Source organism: Melanerpes formicivorus, unplaced genomic scaffold, assembly GCF_026170545.1.
Source record: "Melanerpes formicivorus ecotype bairdi unplaced genomic scaffold, bMelFor1.0.p_v2 SCAF_88, whole genome shotgun sequence".
Classification (NCBI taxonomy): Eukaryota; Metazoa; Chordata; class Aves; order Piciformes; family Picidae; genus Melanerpes; species Melanerpes formicivorus.
In genome coordinates, this window is record NW_027142440.1 from 2091436 (window position 1) to 2102742 (window position 11307).

At 60.2% G+C, this 11307-nt stretch overlaps 2 protein-coding genes across 2 annotated transcripts in view; one reads left to right on the forward strand and one right to left on the reverse strand.

Moving 5' to 3' along the window:
• Positions 1–7089, forward strand: part of LRWD1 (leucine rich repeats and WD repeat domain containing 1) — a 31651-nt gene extending 24562 nt beyond the window's left edge. The window contains exons 11-14 of the mRNA XM_068165434.1: positions 675–772; positions 1779–1940; positions 3819–3946; positions 6653–7089. Of these exons, the coding sequence (XP_068021535.1) occupies positions 675–772; positions 1779–1940; positions 3819–3946; positions 6653–6793 (529 nt within the window). The 3' untranslated portion in view covers positions 6794–7089. The remainder of the gene's footprint in view (positions 1–674; positions 773–1778; positions 1941–3818; positions 3947–6652) is intronic.
• Positions 7090–8955: 1866 nt separating this feature from the next.
• POLR2J (RNA polymerase II subunit J) lies at positions 8956–11023 on the reverse strand. Its single transcript, XM_068165340.1, has 4 exons — positions 10903–11023; positions 10646–10735; positions 10319–10493; positions 8956–9221 (listed from the first exon to the last, which is right to left on the reverse strand). The coding sequence occupies exons 1-4, from the start codon at positions 10953–10955 to the stop codon at positions 9186–9188; spliced, it is 354 nt and encodes a 117-aa protein (XP_068021441.1). The 5' UTR covers positions 10956–11023; the 3' UTR covers positions 8956–9185.
• Between the last annotated feature and the right edge of the window lie 284 nt (positions 11024–11307).

Genomic DNA, 11307 nt, shown 5'->3' on the forward strand with positions numbered 1-11307 from the left:
TGAGGTCTCCCTCAGCCTCCTCCTCTCCAGGCTGAACACCCCTGGTTCTCTCAGCTGCTCCTCCCCAGCCCTGTTCTCCAGACCCTTCCCCAGCTTTCTTGCCCTTCTCCAGCCCCCCAGGGTCTCTTGAGACCATTTCCTCTTGTCCTGTCCTCAGTTACTTGATGCTGAAGGAGCCTTCAAAGCCAGCAGCCCTCAGTGTGCCCTGGTGCTCCAGGCTGCTCTGAAGAAGGCTGGCACAAGTGTAACACAACACCCTGAGCCTTGAGGGAGTTCTCACCTTAAGGCCATAAATTCTTGGCTGGAGTTGCAGGCTCAGACAAGTTCTGTCCTGCTCCTGGTGCGTGAGGTTACCCAGGAGATGGCCACGCTGTGGGAGCCCAGCAAAATCAACAGCAGAGGAGCAAGTGAAGTCATTCCATGCTGACAGATGCTAGCCCTGGTGCCTGCAAACCCAACTGCAGTCAACCAGCAGGCTCCTGAGCAAACAGTTGGCTGCTGGGGTAATAAACCCAGGTGGCCAAAGCCCTGATTCAAGTGGGAATTCATCTGAGTTTGGCCAGAGGCTAAGACACAGCTTCCCTTCTGGGTCCTGTTCCTGAGCCCCCTTCTACTGCTGCCCAGCCAGGACTTGACTCATTTCACCTTTCCCCTCCTCCCCTCCTCTCCTCTAGGACCTTTGAAGCCATATTTGAGTTTCCTGATGAGGATGGAGAGATGACATCATCTCACAGGGTTGATGGCTTGGCTTTTCTCAATGATGATGTCATTGGTGAGTCCTGGGGGCAGTAGCCCAGTCCAGAAAGGTAACTGGGCTCCACAGCAGGCTGAAGGCAGCATGATGAGCAGAGGGACTGAAGAGGGTGCCCCTACCCCTCCTGCAGAGCTCTGGGGCTACCCAGGATGGGTTTAGTCACCCAGAGTCCCATATCTTCCCCTAGCACTCAGGCTGGAGGTGCAAAGCAGAGCTGGAGATCAGCAGGACCCTTCCCAAGCACGGTGCTGAGGTGGAAGGCAGGAAGGAGAGCTCCTTCCTGCCCAAGGGCTGGTGGCAGCTGTACCCTTCTGCAGGGGAATGTGGGGTTCCTGCATCTGGGAGGCTTCCTAAAGCTGGGGTGGGGCTTTTTGAGCAGCTCATGCTTGTCCTGGTGTTCAGGAACAGGGCTGAAAATACCTCTGAGGCCTCTGATTGTCCCAAAGTAAGGTGGAGGAGGTGGCAAGAGTTCTGTTGGTGTGATAGTATCACAGTATTAGTCAGGGTTGGAAGGGACCACAAGGATCACCCAGTTCCAACCCCCCTGCCATGGGCAGGGACACCCCACACTAGATCAGCCTGGCCAGAGCCTCATCCTGCCTGGCCTTAAACACCTCCAGGGCTGGGGCCCCAACCACCTCCCTGGACAACCCATTCCAGGGCTTCACCACTCTCATGGGGAAGAACTTCCTCCTCCCCTCCAGCCTGAATCTCCCCACCTCCAGCTTCATTCCATCCCCCCTAGTCCTATCACTCCCTGAGATCCTGAGCAGCCCCTCCCCAGCCTTCCTGTAGCCCCCTTCAGATCCTGGAAGGCCACAATGAGGTCACCTGGGAGCCTTCTCTTCTCCAGACTGAACAGCCCCAACTCCTTCAGTCTGTCCTCACAGGAGGGGTCCCTTCATAGTGTCAGGTCCCTTCAACAGCCACCTTCTGGACAGCCCTCCTTCACCAGAGGCCAGCCTTTGTCTGGCAGCACTTCACTGCCAGGCAGCTGACTTCTGCTCCCCTCTCTCTCCCCCAGTGTCCAAGAGCTCTAAACCAGGCTGCATCTACTTATGGAGCTGGTCCCGGACCTTCGACACCAAGGCCAAGGGCTGCCAGCGAGCAGTGCCTGCTGTCATCCTGGCTGAGCTGGAGTGGTCCAGCACAGACCTCTCCTACCTGACACTCAGCACCTGCCCAGGTAGGCAGCACCCTGCTGGGACTGGCAGAGGCTGTACCAGAGGCAGCCACATGTGTGCTTGGAGCAGCCATGCAGAGCTTTCCCCCATCGCAGGAGCCCCTGGCTGGGGCTAGAGCCTGGGAGCTGCATCCCTGCCAGGGCAGGTGTGGCTGCAGGCTGTGTTCCACAGGAGCAGATGGAACCTGGTTCTGCAGGGAGCTGCATCCCTGCCAGAGCAAGTGTGGCTGCAGGCTGTGCTCCACAGGAGCAGATGGAACCTCCTGCTTCTGCAGGGAGCTGCATCCCTGCCAGGGCAGGTGTGGCTGCAGGCTGTGTTCCACAGGAGCAGATGGAACCTCCTGGGTTCTGCAGGGAGCTGCATCCCTGCCAGAGCAGGTGTGGCTGCAGGCTGTGTTCCACAGGAGCAGATGGAACCTCCTGCTTCTGCAGGGAGCTGCATCCCTGCCAGAGCAGGTGTGGCTGCAGGCTGTGTTCCACAGGATCAGATGGAGCCTCCTGCTTCTGCAGGGAGCTGCATCCCTGCCAGGGCAGGTGTGGCTGCAGGCTGTGTTCCACAGGAGCAGATGGAACCTCCTGGGTTCTGCAGGGAGCTGCATCCCTGCCAGGGCAGGTGTGGCTGCAGGCTGTGTTCCACAGGATCAGATGGAACCTCCTGCTTCTGCAGGGAGCTGCATCCCTGCCAGGGCAGGTGTGGCTGCAGGCTGTGTTCCACAGGAGCAGATGGAACCTCCTGGGTTCTGCAGGGAGCTGCATCCCTGCCAGGGCAGGTGTGGCTGCAGGCTGTGTTCCACAGGATCAGATGGAACCTCCTGCTTCTGCAGGGAGCTGCATCCCTGCCAGGGCAGGTGTGGCTGCAGGCTGTGTTCCACAGGATCAGATGGAACCTCCTGCTTCTGCAGGGAGCTGCATCCCTGCCAGAGCAGGTGTGGCTGCAGGCTGTGCTCCACAGAATCAGATGGAAACTCCTGGGGTCTGCTCTGCAGGGAGACTCTCTGAATCCCAGAATGGTGGGGGCTGGAAAGGAGAGAGTCCAGGAGAGGACTACTGGAGAGAGTCCAGGAGATGCTGCAAAGCTGCTGAGGGGCCTGGAAGATTTCAACAAGGTCCCCGTGAGGCAGCAATGTGCCCTGGGGGCCAAGAAGGCCAATGGGGTCCTGGTGGCCAGGGAGAAGAGTGTGGCCAGCAGGGCAAGGGAGGTTCTCCTCCCCCTCTGCTCTGCCCTCCTGAGGCCACATCTGGAGTGCTGGGTCCAGTTCTGGGCTCCCCAGCTCAGGAGGGACAGAGAACTGCTGGAGAGAGTCCAGGGGAGGCTGCAGAGCTGCTGAGGGGCCTGGAGCAGCTCTGGGAGGAGCAAAGGCTGAGAGCTCTGGGGCTGAGAGCCTGCAGAAGAGCAGCCCCAGAGGGCAGCTGAGCAATGCTCAGCAAGAGCTCAAGGAGCTGTGGGGGGCAAGAGGCTGGGGCCAGACTCTGCTGAGTGGTGGCCAGGGCCAGGCCAAGGGGCAGCAAGGGGCAGAGAGTGGAGGCCAGGAGGTTGGATGTGAAGAGGAGGAGAAAGTTGTTTGGTGTGAGGGTGCTGGAGGCCTGGAGCAGGCTGCCCAGAGAGGTTGTGGAGTGTCCTTGTGTGGAGAGCTTCCAACCCCCCCTGGGCAGTGTGGTGCTGGGCAAGCTGCTGTGGGTGCCCTGCTGGAGCAGGGCTTGGCCTGGATGAGCTCCAGAGCTCCCTTCCAGCCTCTCCCTGCTGGGTTCTGTTATGTCCTTGTGCTGGAGAGAGGCTTTCCCTGCCACAGGACATCCCCTGCCCTCCCACAGCTCTGCTCTCCAGCTGGGTGGCCTCTCAGTCCTGCAGTGCTTTCCCAGCTGCTTCCTTTGCTCTTCCAGCTAAAGGCTATGTGTTCTGTGGTGATGAGAAGGGCAGTGTGTGGATGTATCACCTCTCCAGCCACCTCACAGCATGGTCCTCCCCTGCCAAGGGCAAACGCTCGGAGAAGAGGATCCCTCCCACACAGGTAAGGACTCCTTTGGCCTTCATGGAATCATGGAGCCAACAAGGTTGGAAAAGACCTCAGAGATCAGCAAGTCCAACCTCCCACCCAACACCTCCTGACAACTAACCCATGGCTCCAAGTGCCACATCCAAGCCCCTCCTGAACACCTCCAGGGATGGGGACTCCACCACCTCCCTGGGCAGCACATCCCAAGGCCCAATCTCTCTCTCTGGGAAGAACTTTCTCCTCACCTCCAGCCTGAACCTCCCCTGGCACAGCTTGAGACTGTGTCCTTTTGTTCTGGTGCTGGCTGCCTGGCAGAAGAGACCAACCCCCAGCTGGCTTCAACTCCCTTCAGGGAGCAAGAAGGTCTCCCCTGAGCCTCCTCTTCTCTAGGCTAAGCAACCCCAGCTCCTTCAGACTGGCTTCACCCCTTTAAACCCTGTCCAGAAGCCTTCCAGAGCTCTCTGTGGTATCCATTGTGCACACACTCACACAAAGGCCTTGGGGGTGCTGATGGAGGAGAAGCTCACCACGAGCTGGCAGTGCCCTCATGCAGCCCAGAAGGCAGCCATGGCCTGGGCTGCATCAAGAGGAGTGTGGGCAGCAGGGCAGGAGAGGGGATTCTGCCCCTCTGCTCTCCTCTGTAGAGACCCCACCTCCAATCCTGCCTCCATTCTGGTGGCCCCAGCACAAGAAGGACACAGAGTTGGAGAGAGCAAGAAGGTCTCCCCTGAGCCTCCTCTTCTCCAGGCTAAGCAGCCCCAGCTCCCTCAGCCTCTCCTCACAGGGCTGTGCTCCAGACCCCTCCCCAGCCTCATTGCCCTTCTCTGCACACCTTCAAGGGGCTGAGCTGGGCCTCTCCCCAGCAGCTGCAGCTGACCCAGCTCCCCTCAGCAGGTTTACACCAGAACACTCCTGGTTTATCTACCCTACACTCACCAGCAATTAGAACCACAGAACCATGGAAGTGTTGGAAGCTGGGAGAGACCTTGGAGATGAAGTCCAACCACTCCCCCAGAGCTCACAACCACACCACTGCTGCTAACCCACAGCCCTCAGCACCACATCCAGGAGGCTTTGAAACCCCTCCAGGGATGGGGACTCCCCCAGCTCCCTGGGCAGCCTGGGCCAGGGCCTGAGAGCCCTTGCTGGGAAGAGATTTTTTCCTCATGTCCAACCTGAACCTCCCCTGGCACAACTTGAGGCCATTTCCTCTTGCCCTGGCTCTTGTTGCATGTGAGGAGGACCTAAGAGTGTGGCCAAGGCCAGCTTTCAACTCTCACACAACCCCACCTGGAACTGGGAGCCATAAAGCAGCTCTGCTGCTGAGTTGTGCAGCAGAAGGGCCCTCAGTGGGTGGTTAAAGGGGGGAGCATGAGAATGGGCAGCACTTCCCTGAGGGCTCAGAGCAGGGCAGCCAGAGGGGCTGTCCCCTGGCAGGACTGCCCCAGGCAGGCTCACAGCTCCCCTGTGCTCATCAGCTGCTGCTGGGGTTGGGTCCTCTGGAGCTTGTCCTTGAGTGTTGTGCTCAGTTCTGGGCCCCTCACTGGACTAAGGTCATTGAAGGGCTGGAGCATGTCCAGAGAAGGGCACTGAGGCTGGTGAAGGGCCTGCAGCACCCTGCCTGTGAGGAGCAGCTGAGGGAGTCCAGCGTGGAGGAGGCTGAGGGGAGACCTCCTCCATTCCTCCTCCCAGAGCTGCTCCAGGCCCCTCAGGACCTCCACAGCCTCCACTGGACTCCCTCCAGCAGGTGCCTGCCCCTCAGCTGGGGAGCTCAGGCCTGCAGCTGTGCTCTCCCTAGGGAGGAGGAGAAGAATAGGATAGGATAGGATAGGATAGGATAGGATAGGATAGGATAGGATAGAATAGAATAGAATAGAATAGAATAGAATAGAATAGAATAGAATAGAATAGAATAGAATAGAATAGAATAGAACTGAACCGAACCGAACCAGGTTGGAAGAGACCTTCAAGATCATGGTGTCCAACCCATCAACCAATCCAACACCACCTAAACAACTAACCCATGGCACCAAGCACCCCATCAAGTCTCCTCCTGAACACCTTCAGTGATGGTGACTCCACCACCTCCCTGGGCAGCACATTCCAATGGGCAATCACTCTCTCTGTGTAAAACTTCCTCCTCACCTCCAGCCTAAACCTCCCCTGGCACAGCCTCAGGCTGTGTCCTCTTGTTCTGGTGCTGGCTGCCTGGGAGAAGAGCCCAACCCCCACCTGGCTACAACCTCCCTTCAGGTAGTTGTAGAGAGCAAGAAGGTCTCCCCTGAGTCTCCTCCTCTCCAGGCTAAGCAACCCCAGCTCCCTCAGCCTCTCCTCACAGGGCTGTGTTCCAAGCCCCTCACCAACTTCGTTGCCCTTCTCTGGACACCTTCCAGCAAGTCAACCTCCTTCCTAAACTGAGGAGCCCAGAACTGGACACAGGACTGAAGGTGTGGCCTAAGCAGTGCTGAGCACAGGGCACAATGACCTCCCTGCTCCTGCTGGCCACACTGTTCCTGATGCAGGCCAGGATGCCCTTGGCCCTCTTGGCTGCCTGGGCACACTGCTGGCTCCTGTTCAGCCTACCATCAACCAGCACCCCCAGGTCCCTCTCTGCCTGGCTGCTCTCAGCCACTCTGCCCCCAGCCTGCAGCACTGCCTGGGGTTGCTGTGGCTGATGTGCTCCCATCCCCATCCCATCCTTCCCTCCTCTGCCCTCCCCAGATCCTCTCGTGGCCGGAGCTCCGCGCCAACGGCGAGCAGCTGACCGAAGTCTTCGTCAACAACGTGGTGGCAGACCCCAGCTTCAGCTACCTGGTTGTGCTCACCAGTGTCAACATCACAGCCATCTGGAAGAAGTCCTAGTCCCTTGTGCCACCCCTCCACCCCCTTGCTTTCAACTAGTGCAGTATTAGTGACTGGTACCCATGTAACCATGACCTCTTCTAGACCAGCTGTTCCGTGGCAGAGCACAAAGCAAACACTCCAGGCGAGAGTTGGTTTGAAGCCATCACCACCACCACCACCACCACCTCCTCCTCCTCCTCCTCCTCTTCCTCCTCCTCCTCCTCAGCATCCACTTTCTTTTACTGTAAGTTTTCACCACTTGGTGCATTTGTTTTATAGAAAGGATGATTAATAAAAGAGGTGTTCAGTTGGCAGTGCCTGGGAGGGGAGGCAGTGTGGGGAGGGGGAGGAAGTGTGGGGAGGGGAGAAAGAGTGGGGAGGGGAGGAAGTGTGAGGGAGGGGAGGAAGTGTGAGGGAGGGGAGGAAGTGTGGGGAGGGGAGGAAGTGTGAGGGAGGGGAGGAAGCGTGGGGAGGGGAGGAAGCGTGGGGAGGGGGAGGAAGCGTGGGGAGGGGAGAAAGAGTGGGGAGGGGAGGAAGTGTGAGGGAGGGGAGGAAGTGTGGGGAGGGGAGGAAGTGTGGGGAGGGGAGAAAGAGTGGGGAGGGGAGGAAGTGTGAGGGAGGGGAGGAAGTGTGAGGGAGGGGAGGAAGTGTGGGGAGGGGAGAAAGAGTGGGGAGGGGAGAAAGAGTGGGGAGGGGAGAAAGAGTGGGGAGGGGAGGAAGTGTGAGGGAGGGGAGGAAGTGTGAGGGAGGGGAGGAAGTGTGAGGGAGGGGAGGAAGAGTGGGGAGGGGAGGAAGTGTGGGGAGCGGAGGAAGCGGGGGGGAGGGGAGGAAGCGGGGGGAGGGGAGAAAGAATGGGGAGGGAAGGAAGAGTGGGGAGGGGAGGAAGTGTGGGGAGGGGAGAAAGAGTGGGGAGGGGAGAAAGAGGAGGGAGGGGAGGAAGTGTGAGGGAGGGGAGGAAGTGTGAGGGAGGGGAGGAAGGCAGTGTGAGGAGGGAATGCAGAGTGGGGAGGGGAAGGAAGGCAGTCCAGGGGAGGGGGAGGCAGCGGGGGGAGGGGAAGCAGTGTGCAAGCCCTGCCAGCCTGCAGCAGCTGCTGGCTCAGGGAGAGGAAGCAGTGTGCAAGCTCTGCAGCTGCTGGCTCAGGGAGGGCAGCATGGGGATGGGAAGCAGTGTGCAAGCCCTGCCAGCCTGCAGCAGCTGCTGGCTCAGGGAGGGGAAGCAGTGTGCAAGCCCTGCCAGCCTGCAGCAGCTGCTGGCTCAGGGAGGGGAAGCAGTGTGCAAGCCCTGCTGGCCTGCAGCAGCTACTGGCTCTAGGGAGGGGAAGCAGTGTGCAAGCCCTGCCGGCCTGCAGCAGCTGCTGGCTCAGGGAGGGGAAGCAGTGTGCAAGCCCTGCCAGCATGCAGCAGCTGCTGGCTCAGGGAGGGGAAGCAGTGTGCAAGCCCTGCTGGCCTGCAGCAGCTACTGGCTCTAGGGAGGGGAAGCAGTGTGCAAGCCCTGCTGGCTTGCAGCAGCTGCTAGCTCAGGGAGGGGAAGCAGTGTGCAAGCCCTGCCGGCCTGCAGCAGCTGCTGGCTCAGGGAGGGGAAGCAGTGTGCAAGCCCTGCAGCTGCTGGCTCAGGGAGGGCAGCATGGGGATGGGAAGCAGTGTGCAAGCCCTGCCAGCATGCAGCAGCTGCTGGCTCAGGGAGAGGAAGCAGTGTGCAAGCCCTGCCGGCCTGCAGCAGCTGCTGGCTCAGGGAGGGGAAGCAGTGTGCAAGCCCTGCCGGCCTGCAGCAGCTGCTGGCTCAGGGAGGGGAAGCAGTGTGCAAGCCCTGCCAGCCTGCAGCAGCTGCTGGCTCAGGGAGGGGAAGCAGTGTGCAAGCCCTCCTGGCCTGCAGCAGCTGCTGGCTCAGGGAGGGGAAGCAGTGTGCAAGCTCTGCAGCTGCTGGCTCAGGGAGGGCAGCATGGGGAGGGGAAGCAGTGTGCAAGCTCTGCAGCTGCTGGCTCAGGGAGGGGAAGCAGTGTGCAAGCCCTGCAGCTGCTGGCTCAGGGAGGGCAGCATGGGGAGGGGAAGCAGTGTGCAAGCCCTGCAGCTGCTGGCTCAGGGAGGGGAAGCAGTGTGCAAGCCCTGCAGCTGCTGGCTCAGGGAGGGCTCTCAGCAGAGTCACCAAAGCAGCCTCCAAAGCCTCACCCCAGGGTCCTTCATTAGAAAAATAGAATTTATTGCAGTGACATCCAACAAATCAACCAAAACCTTAACCCTTCTCCTCCTGGCACAGTGCTGCTGGGCTGCGGGAAACCAAAAGGCTTCAACTTCTCACTGCTGCCAGTGGAAATGAAACCTAAATGGCACAAGAGGAGAAGGAGTTGCCATGAAAGGAGGGGGAAATAGAGCACTCAGCTGCTGGGCACATCCTGCTGCAGCTGCAGGGCCTTCACTCAATGCCTTCCTGCTTGTCCTTGATGGCAACCTGCAACACAAACAGAAACAGAGGTGCTGAGGGCTGAGCTAGAGGAAGGTCCTCGAAGCATTGCTGAGTGTCCTGTGAAACACTGAGAGAAAACCACTGCAGGGCAGCCAGGGACAGAGAGCACCCAACCAGCCTGGGCAAGCAAACAACTCTGAAAAGCTGCCAGGCTCCACCATGTCTGGACAGGAGTCCTTTCCTCTCAGAATCCTTGGGAAGGAGCTCTGGAGCTCATCCAGGCCAAGCCCTGCTCCAGCAGGGCACCCACAGCACAGTGCCCAGCACCACACTGCCCAGGGGGGGTTGGGAGCTCTCCACACAAGGACACTCCACAACCTCTCTGGTAGAATGGTTTGGGTTGGAAGGGAGCTCTGGAGCTCATCCAGTCCAACCCCACTGCCAGAGCAGGGTCCCCCATGGCAGCTCACCCAGGAACACATCCAGAGGGGGTTTGGAAGTCTCCAGAGGAGACTCCACAACCTCTCTGGGCAGCCTGCTCCAGGCCTCCAGCACCCTCACACCAAACAACTTTCTCCTCCTCTTCACATCCAACCTCCTGGCCTCCACTCTCTGCCCAAGGCTGCCCCTTGGCCTGGCCCTGGCCACCACTCAGCAGAGTCTGGCCCCAGCCTCTTGCCCCCCACAGCTCCTTTAGCTCTTGCTGAGCATTGCTCAGCTGCCCTCTGGGGCTGCTCTTCTGCAGGCTCTCAGCCCCAGGGCTCTCAGCCTTTGCTCCTCCCAGAGCTGCTCCAGGCCCCTCAGCAACTTTTCAGCCTCCCCTGGACTCTCTCCAGCACTTCTCTGTCCCTCCTGAACTGGAGAGCCCAGACCTGGACCCAGCACTCCAAAACTGGCCTGAGGGGAACAAGAGAGGAGAACCTCCCTTACCCCGCTGGCCACACTCTTCTCCATTCACCTTGGCCTTCTTGGCCCCCAGGGCACAGTGGTGGCTCAGGGGGACCTTGTTGTCCCCCAGCACTCCCCAGCCCCTTTCCCCCATTTGCCATCCTGTGCTGGCAGCTGCAGGCTGCAGCACCCTTCCCTTTGATTAGCTTTGAACTGCTGGGGGCCGAAACGCTTTGGCAAGCAGCAAGCCTTACCCTGAACCTCTCCTCCAGGAGGGAGAGCTCGCTGATCAGATCGGTGATGGCATTGGTGAAAGCCTCCTGGGGGCTGTAGTCAGGGGTGGTCTGCACACGGATGATAATCTTATGTTCCAGCGGGTGTGGGACTTTGTACCCTGCAAACAGCACCTGGGGGTCCTTCAGTAGCTGCCTGGGGGCGGGGGGAAGCAGCAGTGAGCAACCGCTCAGCACCAACACAGAAGCTTTTTAGACCCCAAACCCCCCCAGTTAACATCCCCCCATCCCCACCCCCACCCCCCCGCCTCATTTCTGCTTCAATTGAAGCCCAGCCCTCGAGCTCACGACTTGATGATGTTCCCCAAGGTGTGATCTTCCTTGTTGATGGTAAACAGGCAGGCGTTGGGCACCTTGGTGTCTTTGTTGATGGTGATCCTGGGAGGGTTGAGACAACTCAGTTACCTCCCGGGGGGCTTCCATACAGCCGCGGGGGGAGGGGGGGGGGGGGAGGGGTCCGGGCTCCCCGTACGGGGAGCCCGGACCCCTCCCCCCCCGCCTCCCCCCCCGGCCTCATCGGAGCCTTCAACCCCACCACAGCTCACTTCTTCTCGCCCTCAAAGAGCAGGAAGGACTCGAAGGCCGGAGGGGCGTTCATCCTGCGGCCGCCGCTGCCGCCGCTACCAGGCTGCGGAGCTTCGCTTCCGGTCGCTTCCGGCCACTTCCGGTGGCTTCCGACGGCGGCTGAGGCGGTCACAGCGCCTCCTGGCGGCAGGGAGGGGAAAGGGCCTCCCGCGGCGGTGCGCTCGGCAAGGGCCGGGGCGGCGCCGGTGGCGTCATGGGGAGCGCGGCTGGGAGGAGGCCAACGGGGCCAGCAGAAGGGGGAGCGTCACGGCGATGGCACCGGCAGGGGTGGCACTACTTACACCCCGTGCCACCAGCAGGGATGGCATCAGCAGTGGTGCCAGTTACACCCTGTGCCACATGCATGGGTGCCACCAGCAGTTGTG

Excerpts from the sequence above, each read along its gene's own strand:
- POLR2J (XM_068165340.1), bottom strand. The coding sequence starts at position 10,955 with ATGAACGCCCCTCCGGCCTTCGAGTCCTTCCTGCTCTTTGAGGGCGAG. Across the intron at positions 10,494-10,645 it reads TTGGGGAACATCATCAAGTC|GCAGCTACTGAAGGACCCCC; the intron begins GTGAGCTCGAGG and ends CCCCGCCCCCAG. Across the intron at positions 9,222-10,318 it reads TCCTGGAGGAGAGGTTCAGG|GTTGCCATCAAGGACAAGCA; the intron begins GTAAGGCTTGCT and ends TTTGTGTTGCAG.